At 51.3% G+C, this 17,256-nt stretch overlaps 1 protein-coding gene across 1 annotated transcript; it reads left to right on the top strand.

Moving 5' to 3' along the window:
• Window positions 1-15,280: 15,280 nt before the first annotated feature.
• Window positions 15,281-16,187, top strand: SPRY4 (sprouty RTK signaling antagonist 4). Its single transcript, XM_066328836.1, has one exon. It carries the CDS (start codon window positions 15,293-15,295, stop codon window positions 16,181-16,183), a length of 891 nt encoding a protein of 296 aa, XP_066184933.1. The 5' UTR covers window positions 15,281-15,292; the 3' UTR covers window positions 16,184-16,187.
• The last annotated feature ends 1,069 nt before the right edge of the window (window positions 16,188-17,256 follow it).

Raw genomic sequence — 17,256 nt, 5'->3', positions numbered from 1 at the left:
TAAGGAATCGGTACAGAATTCCCCATCACAGACAGTGGCTGCAGCTCCAGTTCAAGACTAAATATCCCTTTTACCTGACTAAAATCTTCTCATCTTCCTCGAGCCTGCTCCCAAATTTCCATTGCTTGTGTCATAAACCCGAAATAATGGGTCAAACCCCAAAATAACCCTGGAGGCTCCACAGCCAGGTAAGGCCACAGAGCAGAACTGCCAGGGAAGGAAGGAAAGGAAGCAGTTGGTGCTAATTATGCAAAACAAGATGTGACTCCAAGGATGTGAGTAATGTCTGGATACAACAACAGGTGCCTGATAAGGGAGGAGGAAGCCCAGACCTTTCATCTGTGCCGCTCTGCCAGAGCTTCACTGGGAGCACAGATAACCACTCTTAGTCACCCCCGGGGCAGTTTGCAGAGTTTATGAGGTGATTTCATAACAGGAGGGGATGCGGTGCCCGTGTCAGGGCCTGGCTGCCAGGGAGAGGCATTTCAAGGCAGCAAGATAAAGCTTGGGAACACTTCCCTGCCTGTCCCTGCCTGGATGAGCCCAGCACTGCCTTCCACCCACACAAAATCCAGTGAGGTGACATCCAGCCAGCCATCCCCCCTTTCTGGCTTACATCACCAGGCTTCTCTCCTCTTTCCAGCACAGGCTGTGATCCAGAGGGAAGCTCCTGAGAGCTGGTGTTTCCCTGGGAGCCACTGGCTCCATCAGCTCCCATCCTCCCGGTTCTGCCAAGCTCACACGCCCAGCCCTGTGAGAGCTGCACCCAGCTCCTGCACAGCTCAGCAGGCACTGCTGCTTGCTGGCTGGCACCTCTTCTGTGCCACCTGCCTTTCTCTTTGGCATCTGGGCACGTTCCCATGTCGGGCTGTGCCTGAGAGCCCACCATCCCACTGTTTTCCCAACGCTTGTGTGATTCCACACCAAGCTCATCTCCGTGACACAGCGGCGCGGTAACTGCTGGTTGCAATGCACAGGGGGAGGAGAATTCCTATAGCAACATCCAAACAATTCCTCCGACTTCTGTATGACAAATATTTGGCACAATCCACCAGTATTTATCAGTAAGACTAATCCTTCCTTCTCTGCCTATGGCTGGAGGCATCACAAGCCTCAAACAAATCAGGAATATGGGATGCTGCCCCACATGGATTTTGCAGCAATGCATTTCCATGCAAAGGGCAGATTGGATTAAAAGAGAAATATTCAGTTTTCCAGGGTTTTACCAATTATTCCTAAGAGGTGATAAAATCTGAAATTCTCATTTTTCATGGGGAAATTTAACCTGCAGTTCCCAACCTTTTAACATGCACAGCGACGGTCAAGCAAATAACGAGAAGGAAAAAGTTCTTCTTCTATCACCCAGAGATGGCAAAACCACTCATGTGGGCATCCTTTGGTTCTGAGAGGCGAGGCCAAGGTTCCAGACCACCTCTCCCACCACAACCTGCCCCCGGTGCCAGCAAATCCGAGAATTCCACTGGCAGGATCATCTGAGGCAGGGCAGGAGCTCCTTCCTCACGCCCGGCGCTGCTCCAACACCAGCCAGGGAGGATTTGCAGGAACACAAAAACCTCAGCAGATAAAGTCTCCACATCTGCTCTTGATGCAGCTCAAAGGCAGCAGAATGCCGAGTGGCCCAGGATTGAGGGCAGAACGTGGCTCCACGTTCAGAGCGCCTCCGAAGCCCCAGTTACGCGCTCCCCAGGGGGTTGCACTTTCACTTTCCTAAATTGCCTGCATATTTGCTTTTTTCTGATGGCAGATTAGGAACCGTGCATTTCCTTAAACCGCCAGCTTTGGGCCAAGACACACACGCCCTGCCTGGAGCTCTGCCAGCCCACACAGCAGCGGCAGGGCTGGAGAACCACGTTCTAGGGGGAGCTGCTCCAAGGGGAGCCCGGCAGGCGGTGACTGCCAGGCTCTCACCCAGACCCAGCTCTCCCAGGCTCTTCCCAGCATCTACAGCAGCTAAATTAAACAACTCTGGGGGCAAAGCAAGTGTGGCGGCACCACAATTCATCCCAGAGAAGAAATCCCCGTCAAAAATCTCACAGCCGTTTCGGGGTTTAAATGGGCATGAAATGAGTGAGCAATTAATTTCCTGCGTGAGGAAGGAGCGCAGAGTTCGGTATCAGCAGCACTGCCAACGTGTATAAACTTATTACATGTCCTGGGATAAGTGGTATTTCCCTTAAAGCCCAGAATCCCACAGTGACAACACAATGCTCCTCCCTGGCACTGCAGCAGCTCCAGAGCCCTCCTCACAACAGGCACAACCTGCTTTTTACAGCAGCTTCAGGAGATTTGGGAAGCAGAGCATCAGCAGAGGTGGGGAGACACCATCCCTCCCCTGCCCATCCCAGCACAGGCATCTCCAGCTCCCCCTGGGTGCAGAGGGGCTCCAGAGGAGCCAGGAGCAGCCACCATCCTCACCCTGGGCCTTTGCCTCAGTGACTCCCAGCTCAGCCTCTGGATCCTGACCCAGAGCAGAGCTTCCCAGAGTTTGTACCCACTGGTACAAACGAGAAGAGCAGCTTGGAGGAACCCACACACAACTCCAAATCCACACACACAAAACTCCAAATCCACACACACAAAACTCCAAATCCACACACAATTCCAAAGCTTGCGTCCCTGAGCACAGCAACCAGGCTAAGATCTAGCAAGAAACACCTTTGTCCACCGGGGAGAATTAGTCAAATAATGTTTTCAGTAAGTTTTAAGGAAGAGGTGAATTAGCTCCAAGATTTACAATCTCATAACTCTCTGCTTGCAAAGGTTCCATCAACCCACAGCCATCCCAGCAATATTCCCAGCTTGCCCTGCCTAGAACCACAGCCAGGCTCCATTTCCTCCTCACTCCTTCGCACATGGAGAAGAATTTTTTGTTTCCTCTTTTGGGTTTTCTTGCTGGGGGGTTCAGGAGGGCAGGGCTGTGCCTGGGGCTGCTGTGGGATTACAGCACAGAGCCGCAGGGAGATGCTCAGTGCGCTGCAACAAAGGACTTCCCCCGGGTATTGTGCCCGTGGCCCTGGAACACAGAACTCGGCATTCAGAGATAAAAGCCTTGAATTCAGAGGCGCTTGACTCTCCCACTGCTGCGACGTTACAGAACACTGGCAGCACTCAAATCAAGGGGCAGAATTTATCCTGTGCCTCTGTTGTAAAATGATGGGATCAGATTTTTTTTTTTTTTTTTTTTTTTTTTTTTGGTGCTCAGGAATTTGAGGCTCTCAGCTTTGGGCTGGTTTCCAGCACTAAACACAGCACGATGATTTTTTTTTTTAATTTTATTTATTTCTTCTATACAAGCTTTTCTGAAATAGCATTTTCTACCATTATGTCTTTATTTGCCAATTTCCAAAATCACAGACAAGGAATTTCTCTGCCTGCCTGTCCTTCCAGCAGTATTTCACTGCAAAGAACACAACCAGTAACAAAGCAACACTTGAACCAATCACCTTCTATTATCTGATGGAAATCTGATAAAGCTTTCAAAAGCACCAAATCGGATAGATTTGAAGGCCAGGAAGATTTTATGGAACCTTGTGGAAGAGGTGTTCTTTAGGGAGTCTCCCTCTTCCGTCCTTTCCTTGTTCAGTCGCGTTTGCCCGTGACCCAGAACGCGGCTCCCATCGGAAACGTCTCTGCCCTGGGAGACAAACACACCTCGGAAAACCACCAGCCCCAGCGCACAGCTCTCGGAGGGAGAAATCCTGCCCAGAGAAAGAAATCTCTGCTTTGTACCTGCGGTAACGTGCGCTGTTTGTATTAGCGCTAAATAAATAAACAGCGGGGTTTGGGGGGGTTTTTTCTCAGTGTTGCTGTGCAAGCTTTGAAACGTGCCTGCCATACATACGGCAGGAAGCGAGCAGGCCCTCGCTGTGCGCTCCGCAGATCGCTCCTCACAGACATTAAAACGCACCATTAATGAGTTTTCAGGAAAGCAAAACCTGTCCTGGAGGCTCCTGGGGGACCGCCCGGGCCCCGGCGCCACCTGCGAGCGGAGATTCCCCGCCTCGGGCCGGCGGAAGCGGAGCGCGGGGACGGGCTGAGCTCCGGGCGCTGGGAGCCCCGGGCACCGAGCAGGAGAGAGGCAGAGCTCTCTAAGGGAAGGCCGGTGTGTGACAGGCTGGGAGAGGCTCCCCAGGACACCCAAAGAGCGGAACAGGAGCAGAACGGCGGAGCTGAGAGCGGCGCATCAGCGGCCTCACGTCCAGCGGCTGCTGGAGCTCGGTGGGTGCGGGAACCTGCGGAGCTCCATCCACCTCCTCTGCTCCTCAGGAGAGGAGAGCCACGGAACAAACCCACAGGTGGCACACACAGCACGCAGGGCTGGGGGCTGGTGCTCGCGTTTTCACCCAGATACCGCCACAAGCCGCCAGGCACAGGGGACTGACACGGGCGTGTGACGGTGAAAGGAGCGAGCCGCAGCTCTCGGCGCCGATAAACCGAGCCGAGCGCTAAAGGAGAACCCTTCCCACCGTGTCACTCATGGTCGCACACCCCAAAATCGGGCACAGCCAGAACCTCCAGCCGAACGTGCCCCTGTCCCACCCTCCGGCTCCCGGCGGGATGCGGCCGCCCTGGGCCGGCTCGGGATGCCCGGGTACCGACGGGGGATGCCGGGGTACCGGCTGGGGATGCCCAGGGGACCGACGGGGGATGCCGGGGTACCGGCCGGGGATGCCCCTGGGGACCGGCCGGGGATGGCCCGGGGGACCGGCCGGGGATGGCCCGGGGGGACCGGCTGGCGATGCCCCGGAGGACCGGCGGGGGATGGCCCGGGTACTGGCGGGGGATGGCCCGGGGGGACCGGCCGGGGATGTCCGGAGGGTGGCCGGGGATGGCCCAGGGACCGGCCGGGGATGGCCCGGGGGACCGGCCGGGGATGTCGGGAGGGTGGCCGGGGATGCCCGGGGGACTGGCGGGGGATGCCGGGGGACCGGAGGGGGATGGCCCGGGGGACCGGGGGACACCCTCCCGGCTGCTCCCCGGGCTCGGGCGGGGGGCTCGGCCGTGCCCCCGGCAGTCGGGAGCGCGGTGCCCCCCACCGCCGCCGTTACCTCCAGCCCCGGGCGGGGGGCGCGGTGCATGCGCAACTGCCGCTGCCCTTCATTCATTAAAAAAAAAAAAAAAAAAAAAAAAAAAAAAAAAAAAAAACAACCCCGAGAGCCGCATCCGCGCTCCCCTCCAGCCCCCATTCATAAAAGGCAGCGGAGCATGCGCAGTGCCGCCGCGGTGCCCACCCATTCATAGAGCCGGGGCGGCCGCGCGTGCGCAGCAGCGGCCGCTGCCCTCCCATTCATAAAATAGCCATTTTCCCAGGCAGGCGGTGCGCTGCCGTGCCGCTGACAGCGCCGCGCTCGCAGGTCCCTGCCCGCAGCCCAGCCCGGCACAGCCCAGCCCGGCACAGCCCGGCACAGCCTCGCCGTGGGGATTAACCCGCCCGTGGAGACATGCCCTTAGCTCAATTATTGAAAGTAAGTACGACATCGGTGCTTTTTGCGAGCGGTTGTTCAAACGGTTTAAGTAGGAAAAAAAAAAAAAAAAAAAAAAAAGAAGATAGCCAAAAGCCTGTTCCCCCGAGGGAGAATGCTGCGCTCGTTCTAGATGTGTTCGGCTGCTCCTTACAGATCGCTGATCGCCAGCGTATTTCTGGCTGTGACTTTTCGAACAGTGATTAGCTGTAATTCTGTACAGCGGAGAGCTGCCTGGTGCTCCCCAGCCTGGAGGAGACTTGGCATTCTGGAGAAATATCCTGTTTCTCGCAGAATTTCCATTTGTGTCCCTGCGTCTCTGATTTATCCCTCTTTTCTGCGTTCTCCCATCAACATCTGCATTTGCTGTACATATATGGCAGGCAGGTTTCAGCACACTTGGGTCGGGTTTGTTTGCAGGCTTTTACGGCAGAATAAGTGGCTTTTTTTCCTGCTGATGGGATGTCTTCTCCTTCATCCCTTCTCCCTTCCCCGAAAAGGAGCATAAATCCATGGTCACCTGGGCTGACAAGTCAGAATTGGATCTCTCTTGGTTTGGAATGGATTTTGCGCATTTCCTCTCTTTTCCAAACCCCTGTCTTGTGAGTGTCAAGTAGTTTTTAGCTGTCTCCATAATAGGACACTTCAGAAATCAGCCACTCATGTGTCAGACCTTTCCTGCATGACCTTTGCTCTTCAGCATTTTATTTCATACGAGTCTTTTTTTCATTTTTTTTTGGCCTCAGTGCCTTATTCCATCACTGTTCTTCCCTGTCTTGCTGTACACTTGTTTTAAAGCTGGATGGATGCTGTATTTTAAAGGCTGGATGAGTAATAAAAATGTGTACCTGGAATAACTTCATCTAATACATTAAATATTTTATATATGGAGGGGAAAAAAAAAAAAAAAAAAAAAAAAACAACCTGTGCTGGCTGCTCCTTTCTACCAACTGCGTAGCAAAGATAAGCCAGGATTTTATTTTCTGGTACCAGTCCTGGCGTCACAGGAGAAAGACAAGCCTAGAGACGACATGTTCTGAAAATTCATTATCAGGAGGGGCATGGAAAAAGCAGAAAGGGGCATAGAAAAGGCACAAAGGTCTTAGAGGGAAGCAGGGCTGGGAATGCAGACCTTGGAAATGGCAGTGCAAAGGAATATCACGGGGGAAAAGGCTTCCCTCTTTTACCTCCTGTTACCAAGGCTCTCATTTCTTCATTTAAATCTTTTATAGCCCCAAGTTTTTTCTTGAAAGGGGGAAGGAGAGAATGAAAGAGAAGAGGAAAAGCATCCCTGCATTATCCAGAGTGGAAAAGGCACGTTCTAGATTCTTTCCAACTTCTCCAGCTGCTGCCTTTCCTCCATGCCATGCCAAGGGGACAGCATGGCAAGGAACTGCTGTTTAATTAGGTGAAGAGAAACGCAGCTTTCTCAATATTAAAGCTTCCCCTCTCTGCCTTTATTTTGGGTTAAAGGATAAAGCTCCAATTTGTGCACGGAATCACAATGATCCTGATGACTGGCTTCCCCCTTGTCCATATAAAAATGAATGATAGCAGGAGGAGGGGTTGTTCTCAGTTATTGGAACCCCACTGGGGATGTCTCGTTGATAAATGTGCCCTTTTCCATGGGCTACTGTGTTTTCCCTTGCTGGAAGGGACTCTATATTGGGCTTATAAAATTAAAAGGACCATTTCTGAATGCTGCAGTCCTTTTGAAATTCTCCATGAGGTATGTGCAGGGGAGAAATTATTTGTTCTCCTCTTGAAACAGCAAAACAAAAGCTGTTTCCTGGAATCATGACTAATTCCCAAATCGTACTGGGAAATGCAACATCTCAAAAAGCAATTCCTACCCCCCTCAAAAAAAAAAAATTCTGTTCTCAGACTTCGGTGAAATAAAATCTACCTCCCTTACAACGCTACAGCAATAATTAATAACCAGTTCTGACAGTTTTCAAAAAATTAAATGTGAAGAAAAAAAACCATTCGTCATATTTCTATACAACTTTCCAGGTTTGGCCCAGTAGTAGAAATTGGTTTTATAGGCAAACAGTTGCAGGAGTGTTGTTCTTTTAAATCCTTTTTCATTGAAATACAATGTATTTCCTCAAGGAAATCTACAATCCTTCTCGTAAGGTTATCATTTAGTACCATTGGCTTAATAGATCTTATCTGAGCTTAGTTTTCTGTCCTTAAAATAAATGGTTTTGTCCAGTAAGAGGCTTTGACTGAGAAATCCAAGTCCCCAGAGATCTGAATGCTAGTGGGCCAAAATGTGCTTTATTCACTCACACCATAGGAACAGACTTGAGCTGGACAGAGACAGCTTCTTGGAAGTCTACAGGTCTCATTTCCCAGCTCCTGAAGTTCCACGCTCTGGCAAGAATTTAGTGTCTCGTTTTAAAAAATGGCAGGTTTCCCTAATAAGCTTTCTAATTTTTTTTTCCTGCCTTATTACTTGTAGAGAAGATTCTAGCTGGCCTTAGCTAGATAAGGCTGCTAAGGAGGGGAACAAAAAGAAGGAATGTCAATATTTTGTTAATATTAATACACTTGAGGGGGGGAAAGCTTTTTTTTTTTTCCTTTTTTTGAAGCATTTACAGCTCGACTCAAAATCCAGACAGCTGAAGTCAGTCTTAATGAACTCCAACCTTATGAATTATTCTTAATCCCACATTAAAAACATGTGCTTGCTGCAAGGTCTCCTTTAACTACCTCTGATTGTAGTCTTCCTCATTAAAAGCTTTAATTGAACCCTTTGGCTTGCACCAGGAGCAGCGTGTCCCTCTCACTGCTGGCAGGCCTGGACAAGAGGATGTCCTCAATCCCAAACAAAGGCAGGGGCAGAATTTGTTCCCTTGTCTCCAGCTCCTCCTCTGCTGGGCCCTGGGGAGCAAATCCTTTATTGATCATTTGGGTGGGAGTGAGTCTTGTCCCCTGAGCATCCCTGTCCTGTCCCCTGAGCATCCTGTCCCTGGGCACCCAGTGCTGTCCCCTGAGCATCTCTGTCCTGTCCCCTGAGCACCCAGTACTGTCCCCTGAGCATCTCTGTCCTGTCCCTAAGCATCCTGTCCTGTCAGCACTCCTGTCCTATCCCCTGAGCATCCCTGTTCCTGTCCCTAAGAATCCTGTCCCCTGAGCACCCTGTTCCTGTTCCCTGAGCATCCCTGTTCCTGTCCCCTGAGCATCCCTGTTCCTGTCCCCTGAGCATCCCTGTTCCTGTCCCTGAGCACCCTATCCAGTCCCTGAGCATCCTGTCCTGCCAGCACCTCTGTCCTGTCCCCTGAGCACCTTGTTCCTGTCCCCTGAGCACCCTGTTCCTGTCCCCTGAGCATCCTGTCCTGTCAGCACTCCTGTCCTATCCCCTGAGCACCCTATCCAGTCCCTGAGCATCCTGTCCTGCCAACACCTCTGTCCTGTCCCCTGAGCATCTCTGTCCTGTCCCCTGAGCACCCTGTTCCTGTCCCTGAGCATCCTGTCCTGTCCTGCCCAGTGCTCAGGTGCAGCTCTGCCCAGCACTTTCAGAGGAGGTTTTTAACCAGCCACCAGAGGAGACAGACTGCTGTTGACAGATGAGACCTGGCACTGGTTACCATCCATTCTGAGCTGTGGTGCCTTGCACAGGCCTTGAAATGGATCTGCCCAGCCCTGGCATGATGCTGCTTCCAAGTGTATTGCTTTCAATTATGGTCATTTCCTGTATTAATCCTGAATATTCTATGCTTTTCTTGCTTTCTGCCTCCTGCACTGTATTTTCAGAAATCCCTGAGTCCCATAGAGCAAAGAAAATAAACAGGTTTCTGCAGTGCATTTGCTGTAACTCTTGCTGCCTGTGTGCCAGTGATAGTGAGGGACTGCCACAGCCCTTCCAGAGACTAATTCCACTTTGGCACTGATCATGGAGTCATGGAATGGGTGGAATGGGAAGGGACCTTAAAACTCATCCCATTCCCACCCCAGCCATGGCAGGGACACCTCCCACTGTCCCAGGTGGCTCCAAACTCCAATGTCCAGCCTTGGGCACTGCCAGGGCTCCAGGGGCAGCCAGAGCTGCTCTGGGCACCCTGTGCCAGCCCTGCCCACCCTCACAGGGAACAATTCCTTGCTGAAGTTTAATCTAATCCGAGTCTAGTAGCAGTAATCAAGAGAAGGTGTGATCCCTCTGTAGGTGCCTAGATTCAGATTTGTCTGCTCTGACCCAAAGCAGATCCCCAAATGAGCACTCAGCTCCTCCCCCAGCCCAGGGCAGGGCTCAGCCTTTCATCAATCCACGGCACTTTCCCCATCCCTTCTTCACAAAAGCTTGTGATGCTTCAAGAGTTGGAAAGTTCTTGGAAACCCGTGGTTGAAAACTCGTGTTGAAGCATCAAATTTGCTTTATTCTGTTTCCAGTTGGACTTGACGACCCTCAAGGTCTTTTCCAACCTTAACAATTCTCTCCTAAGAAGGTGGCTCTTTGTGCACCAGTGCTCTCCGTGCCCCCAGCATCATTATAACCATTTTAATTTAGAAGATCTATAATAAATATTATATATAATGGTCCTGGAGGTGGCCACCAGCCCCTGGGAAAGGGCAGCACAGCACCAGGGGCAGGTTCAGCAGCTCCCTGATGTCACAGGGCACAGTCCAGGCTCCAGAAAGGGGCCACCAGTGATGTCACAGCACATGGAGAGGACAATCCACTGCCACCAAACCCAGGAGGAACCTTGGTTTGCTGAGGCAAACAGCTCTTCCTGCCACTGGTGCTGTCAGACACAACAGAAGGGACAGGCTGCTCACGAGGTGTAATTAAGGTGTAATTAATTAGGGAGAGATAAGTGGCCCCTGATCTGGCGCACACAGCTGCCAAAGGACAGGAGGGGGTTGCTGGCTGCATCTCTCCCCTGCCCACCTGGGGGTTTCTCTCAGCAGACACACCCCAGGCACCACATTCGGGGCTTTTTGGTTTTCTGTGACATTTGAGATTCCCTTTAGACATTGCCATGGCAGCATCTCGTGTCCAAAAAGGGTTGGGACCTTATACCCGATGCCTGCTGCAGAGGAGGAGCTCCTGGAAGCTTTTCCCATGTTCCTGCTGACTGCAGTGGGGATGTGGCAGTCCCAGGTTGTCCAGGATTGCTTCTGCATGAGACCCTTCTCTAGACTTAAATCCCCTTTTCTCGTTATTCTTTTGTTACCACAAACATCTAGAATATTGTTAAACATGTGAGAAAGCTCATTAAAATTAGGAACTGAAGGGTGACTCAGGTAGTTATGAACATTATAGATTTCTGCTCTCACTGGATTTTTAAGTCAAGATCCATTTTGGTTTCCAGTTACTGGAAGATTTGTTGTCCAACTCCACTCTGAAAATAAAGATATTAGAACCTTGTTATTTCAAAACTTGTTCTGAGGACATTAATGAAAATGAGTTTTCCTGAGGGTTTATGTGATTTTCTCATGGAATTGCCTACAAGGATGTAGCTTTCTCTAAAATGATGTAGGCAAATCCAAAATCCTATTAAAACCTAAAATGCCTTTTGTTTTAATTTCCTCTGATTTCAAAATCCTACAAAACTTCTGAGTCTGAAATAATGCCAAAACACTTTACAATAACAGTTGGTTTCCTACAACTTTAGGACTTGCAATTACCCAGTACAACAGTCATTTTAAATTGGCCATATCTTGATGGAGAGATGGAACAAACACTGCAACACGTGTAGGAACTTGACTTCTGAGTCCAATTTTACTCCCTTGGAAGGAAGGATATTTTGACTTGAAAATTGTATGTGGTGAGTGACTCTACAGTCATGGGGGAAGAGAAATTTTTCTCTACATGGGAGTTTGCTGCCTTGAAAAGAACTTCATTGTTTGCCTCTAAAGAATGAAAAATTCCCTCTGTAAAAACATAGCCGTGACTTTTTCTTCCTGTTGTCTACTTTAAGAAAATTATCTGTACAGTTGCAGCCAGTGAATTTTGTGCCTGTGTTAATGCTGTAATACCAGTGATCAAAAATGAATTAATTTTGTGTGCTCTATGGGTTTTTTCCCCTCAATTGAAATACAGTTTACAGTCAGGATTAGTGCAGTGGACAACAAAGAGCCCTAAAGTTACACCCCTCAGCTCTTGTCCTCTCTCAAGGTCTAAAGTTCTGCCAGGTGACCCCAAACATTAATTTTGATTTGGGGTCTGGCCGGGATGAGCTTTATAAATTCAGTTTATAAGATACCAGTGTTGCTGCTGAAGGCAACGTTATCCTCATGAGCAAACCCCCCCTGAGTGGTGGCTGTTGGAGGGCAGGGGAAGGAAATGCTGCCCTGCCTCTGGGCACACAGCAGCCAGAAAAGGCCAAGGGGTGATGTCCCTCAGGATCACCCAGGGGAGTCACAAGGCCCCATCAGGGATCCAGGCACATCTCTGCCTTGGATTTCCCTCTGCCCCAGCACAAATCCTTATCCTGAGGACTTGACTGGATTGCTCTTTGCCAGGACAGGAGGAGCACTGTGTGCCTGGGACACAGACAACGGAGGGAGAGGTGCTCACAGCAGCCAGACAACCACTGGAACACCATGAGACACTGCCGTGGCTGTCAGCTGGGCAGATCCCAGGGGACAGGAGCATCCTGGCAGGATGAGCAGCACCCAGCTCGCTCTGAGCTCAGCACTGGAGGTGTTTGACCTGGATCTGTCACCAGTGATCTCGCTGCACCGCTGGAACTTCTGGTGACAAGGCCAGCAGCAGCAATGTAGTCATGGTCCTTGGAAAATTCCATAAATATCAGCAACATTTGTCTGCTCAGAGCAGCATGAAAGGGGAGAGCAGTTAACTCTGGAAACCCTCTGCTCAGGAGAGAGAGGGCAGGGCAGCAAGGGAAGGACCACGTGTGCAAGCACCAAAACCTGTCAGGGTGCACATCTCTGGTGGTTTAAAGATGATCTTGAGCCAGAGAGACACTGTGTCCAGAGCAGGGCTCTGGGAATTGGGACAGCTGGGTCTTATTTGGCTGTTTTCCCTCCACAGGTTTTATCCAAGTAGATCCTGTGCCCAGATAAATGCAGGGTGTTTGAGTTCACCATGTCAGGCTTCTCCTCCCCTTGTCCCGCAGAAAGTTTGTCTATTAAAAAGACAATTTGAAACTTAGAGAGGAAAAAAGAGGATGAAAAACTTCTATCATTTACTCTCCTGACGTGTTTAGTCCAGGGTCCCTCTCCTTTCTGTGGTAATTAACTGAAATCTTGATTAGCATTATCTCAGATAAGCCATCTTGAACATCTGCCTGGACGTCTGAGCACGGGGGTGTTTGAGGAGCTCTGATCCTTCCCCAGATGAATGTGGTGACACCATTTCTGTGTGATGGCATCACTGGCCCTGGACCATGGCAGACTGGGCCACTGCAGAGTCCGTGTAAAGCCTGAGTGCCATTTCCAGGGTGCCACCAGGGATGCAGAACACCCTGGGGCAGAGGTGCCACCCTGGGGACAGGCAGCACCAGCTCCACAGGGCACACAGGGCACCTTAAAATAGATGGTTCTGCATGGATCCAGTGGAAATCTGGTGAATGGAGCAGTTGGTAACAAGTGGGAGTGAGCAGAGAGCCCTGGAGAGGCCACGAAGGCAGCGCTGGCAGGGCTGAGGAGGAGCAGACAGCTCCTGCAGCACTGCCACCATTTCCTCCAGCTACCTTCCATCTAAGATCAGCTCTGCTGCACTTACTCTTGGCAACCAAAACAGCTGCATCTCTCTCCTTAAAAAAAAAACAAAACAAACACAAACCCAAAAAAGCCCTGTGGAATCAAAGTCTCCCTGCAAATGTAACACACAGCCGATACAGAACTGATGATTTTGCTAAACTCTGACTTGCAGCAAATACTTTTTATATCATGACACTGGATTCTGATGCACAAAAGAAAATCAAGTTCTTTTCCCTCTGCACGCCCCATAGTTGTCAGAATCATTGCTTCTCTTTGTTTTTTACATACAGTAACTGGGAAGAGATGCTTTATAAACTCTCTTGTTCCTCCAGTCAGGATGTCAATGAGCTATGAATAATGAAATAAAAAAAAAAAAAATCCAAATGAATGGCTATGATCCAGCAGAGAATTTTAACTGGGGAAGAGAAGCAGCATAAGGGCTGCATGACAATAATCATCATTGCTGCTAAGAGAGCATTTCTTCCTGCTGGTGTGGTGCAGGGGACAAAGGGGGCATGTGCCATCCTGCCCACGCTGTCCCTCTGGCCTCAGCCCTCCCACTGATCCCGGGAGAACTGGCACCTTTCCAACCCCAATGCCAAGGGATCCAGCAAAGCAAGGAGTCACAAACATGAGAGTGGACTCTGGTGGCATTTTTCAGGGGAGTAAAATTGGACTTGCCTGTCTTCTCCCAAGAATGCGGAATCAGTCCTTGCTCTGATGTTTGAGGTGTTACGTTCATTTTAGGGGAGATGAGCTCTTGCAGAAGTGCCCCCACATTTACACACACACTTCTCATGCCCTCTTTGGATGCAGTTTTTCCCTTTTTCCCACTGCTGTGATGTTAAAGTCATAGAATCCCAGAATCATTTAGGTTGGAAAAGACCTTTAGGATCATCGAGCCCAGCTGTTAAACCAGCGCTGCCAAGCCCCAATCTTTCGGGCTGCTGGAGAAGGTTAATTTGTTTGTTGAACATAAACAACTGGCTATGCCTTAAGCCGTTCACGACTTCCTTTTTCTTGATACCAGCAGCTTTTCCCCTCCTGCTACCGAAGCTTTACTCACCCCTTCTTTCAACTGATCTCCAGCATTATATTATTTATGAATAAAGGTCACCCCGTGAGGAAATGGCACATCTACTAGAAAACAATGTGCACTTTCTAAATTTGAACTGAGTCGTTTCCGTTCTTTGATTTAAGTTTAGTTACTTCCTGTGGTTTCTTGTCCTACGCCACTGCTGAATCTTTGGATTGACTCCAGGATAAATTGCACTCTTCCAATGAAATTAGAAACTGCGGCAGCGACGGCTCAGCCAGAGCGGCTGGTAAACAGCACTTCAGCTAAATATTAGTGCACTTAGTGGGCTGCACGAGTGTCTCATTACCTGTGTGAGGTGATGGATGCAGCCTGAGCCCTGTGGGTGCTCTCCTGGGAGCTGCACCCTCGGCTCCCACCCTGCTTTGCCACCAGACCAGGTGCTGAGCAAGCACTTCCACCTCCCGTGGGAGGGATAAAGGAGCCTTTGGAGCCAGCGGCTCCTGATGGAGAGGGGACACTTCCTCACCAAAATCAAGCCATCCTCCCACAGGCAGATCCTTGGTTTGCAAGGACAGGTGCTCAGCCCCACGCTCAGAAGCACCTTTGTGCCAGGCCAGTGCTTCCACAAGCCACAGTCCTGCATCGGGTATTTTAGGGATCACTGTCAAAGGGGGGAAACCTCCAAAGTTTAGAGAAGTCATTCTGGGAAGTTTGCTGACAAAACCACATGTGAACATACAGCAGTAGCCCCGAGATGTGCTTTCCCTCAGTGAAAACATGAGTGGGCTCTACAGGAGCCTGCAGTGACCACAGCAGGGCTGGAAGGGTTATAGATGGCCAAGGTCAGGGAGAGGGACCCAGCGGCAAAGGAGGAGTGAGGCGCTTTGTACCTGAGTGCTCTGCCTCCCTCGGACACAAGTTTACCTCACAAGACCTTCAGCACAACCAGCAGCCTCAGTAAGGATCCCCTTTGGGCTGGGATTGCAGGATACTGCAATAACAATGCCCTTTCTCTCTCTCCCCCCATCCCTTTTCTTTCTCCCCTTCCCCCAGGACACCTAAGCACAGATTTCCCCCCAGCAGCCAGACGGATTCCCCAATGGAGCCCCGGATCCCTCACAACATCACCGTGGTCCCCAACTCTGTGATGGTGCAGCCCTTGCTGGACAGCCGCATCCCCTACGGGCGGCTGCAGCACCCTCTGACCATCCTGCCCATCGACCAGATGAAGACCACTCACGTGGAGAACGACTACACCGACAACCCCGGCGCCTCCCAGCCCGCCCAGAAACGGCCCCGAGCCCCCCACGAACCGGGCTTGGGCAGCCAGCACCCGCAGCGCTGCGAGCAGGACGTCACCCACCCCTGGATCTCCTTCAGCGGGCGCCCCAGCTCCATCAGCAGCAGCAGCAGCACCTCCTCGGACCAAAGGCTCCTGGACCACATGGCCCCGGTGCCCGTGGCCGAGCAGTCGTCGCCCCGCGCCGTCCGCATCCAGCCCAAGGCCATCAACTGCAAACCCCTGGACCTGAAGGGCCCCGTGTCTCAGGAGCTGGACAAACACTTCCTGCTGTGCGAGGCCTGCGGGAAATGCAAGTGCAAGGAGTGCGCCCTGCCCCGGACTCTGCCGTCGTGCTGGGTGTGCAACCAGGAGTGTCTGTGCTCGGCGCAGAACCTGGTCAACTACTCCACCTGCATGTGCCTGGTCAAGGGCGTCTTCTACCACTGCACCAACGAGGATGACGAGGGCACGTGCGCCGACCACCCCTGCTCCTGCTCCCACTCCAACTGCTGCGCCCGCTGGTCCTTCATGAGCGCCCTGTCTCTGGTGCTGCCCTGCCTGCTCTGCTACCTGCCGGCCACCGGCTGCGTCAAGCTGTCCCAGAGATGCTACGACCAAGTGAGCCGGCCCGGCTGCAGGTGCAAAAACACAAACAGTGTCATTTGCAAGGCGTTGCCCGAGAGCAAAGGGGCAGAAAAGCCCTTTTAGTAGCTTGGGAAGGACGGAGCTGGGGGGTGGTGTTGGCTCTTTTTAATAACCTGTGTTCTTAGAGGAGAGCGTCGGCCTCTTTGCCTTCGGAGAAAGCAGAAGCAAACTGTTTCCACAAACTGAAGCACTTTGGGTTATTCAGGGTTTTTGGAACTGGTCGCAGTTTAAATAGACGGGGCCAAAGGAGGAATGTTAATAACGCAGAATGAAGGCTGCAAACCCATGTACATCATGAAGTACAGCTGCTGAAAAGCTCCCAGCCTGGACGGACGGCTGCTCACCAGGCCTGCACACCACAGGAACCATTAACTGCTCGCTTGGCAGGCACCGCCTCACAACCAGGCCCCAGTCCCAGCTGCAAAAAGCTGCTTTGAATTCGGATTCAGGGCGGGCTGCTTGTTTCCTGTCTCCTTCCAAACCCCAGCTCGCTCCCAGCAGCCTGTTGAAGGTGATGGGGGAACTCCCTCCACCCTCCTTCCCTCCTAGACACCACTCCAAGGGCTGGTTGCACACAAAGTACGTGTTTCTCAAAAGCTTTCCGAGTCCCTCAAAGATTTCTTGGACCAGAAGTGAAGCTACATTTCATTTGTTGAAGGGTCTTTTGCCCTTTGGGTGTATCCCACCCGGCCCCACTGGTTTGGACCCTCTTTCTAAAGCAAGATGGTAGCAGGGCTGCTCCTCCCAGGAGGAATCACAGCAGGATGTGTTCAGGCAGTTGTATCAACACCGGGTCCTCCTGCCTGTAAGCTGAGCTGTAGCATCAGGTTTCACTCAATGGAATATGAATTTTCCACCAACAGAACAGGAGGATGGTGGCCAACCCTGGCCCCAGAGCCAAGGGGATGCAGCTCAAGCCACGAAGTGAAGACGGGCGGGGTTTGTTTCTCTAAACCTCTGGTAAGAAGTCACACAAACCTAAGTGTACGATGCACATAGAAGTATTTTTCTAGGGAATCTCAATCCAGTACCTCCCCTCCTGGAACAAGCTCTTCTTTGCTCATTCAATATTAAGATTTGGTTTTGTCTCGCGGAGGGGGTAAATGGCATTTGCTTGAAGTACAGCACATTCCCCC

Source organism: Sylvia atricapilla, chromosome 14 (genome assembly GCF_009819655.1).
Source record: "Sylvia atricapilla isolate bSylAtr1 chromosome 14, bSylAtr1.pri, whole genome shotgun sequence".
Classification (NCBI taxonomy): Eukaryota; Metazoa; Chordata; class Aves; order Passeriformes; family Sylviidae; genus Sylvia; species Sylvia atricapilla.
This window is presented reverse-complemented; position numbering and strand designations above follow the sequence as displayed.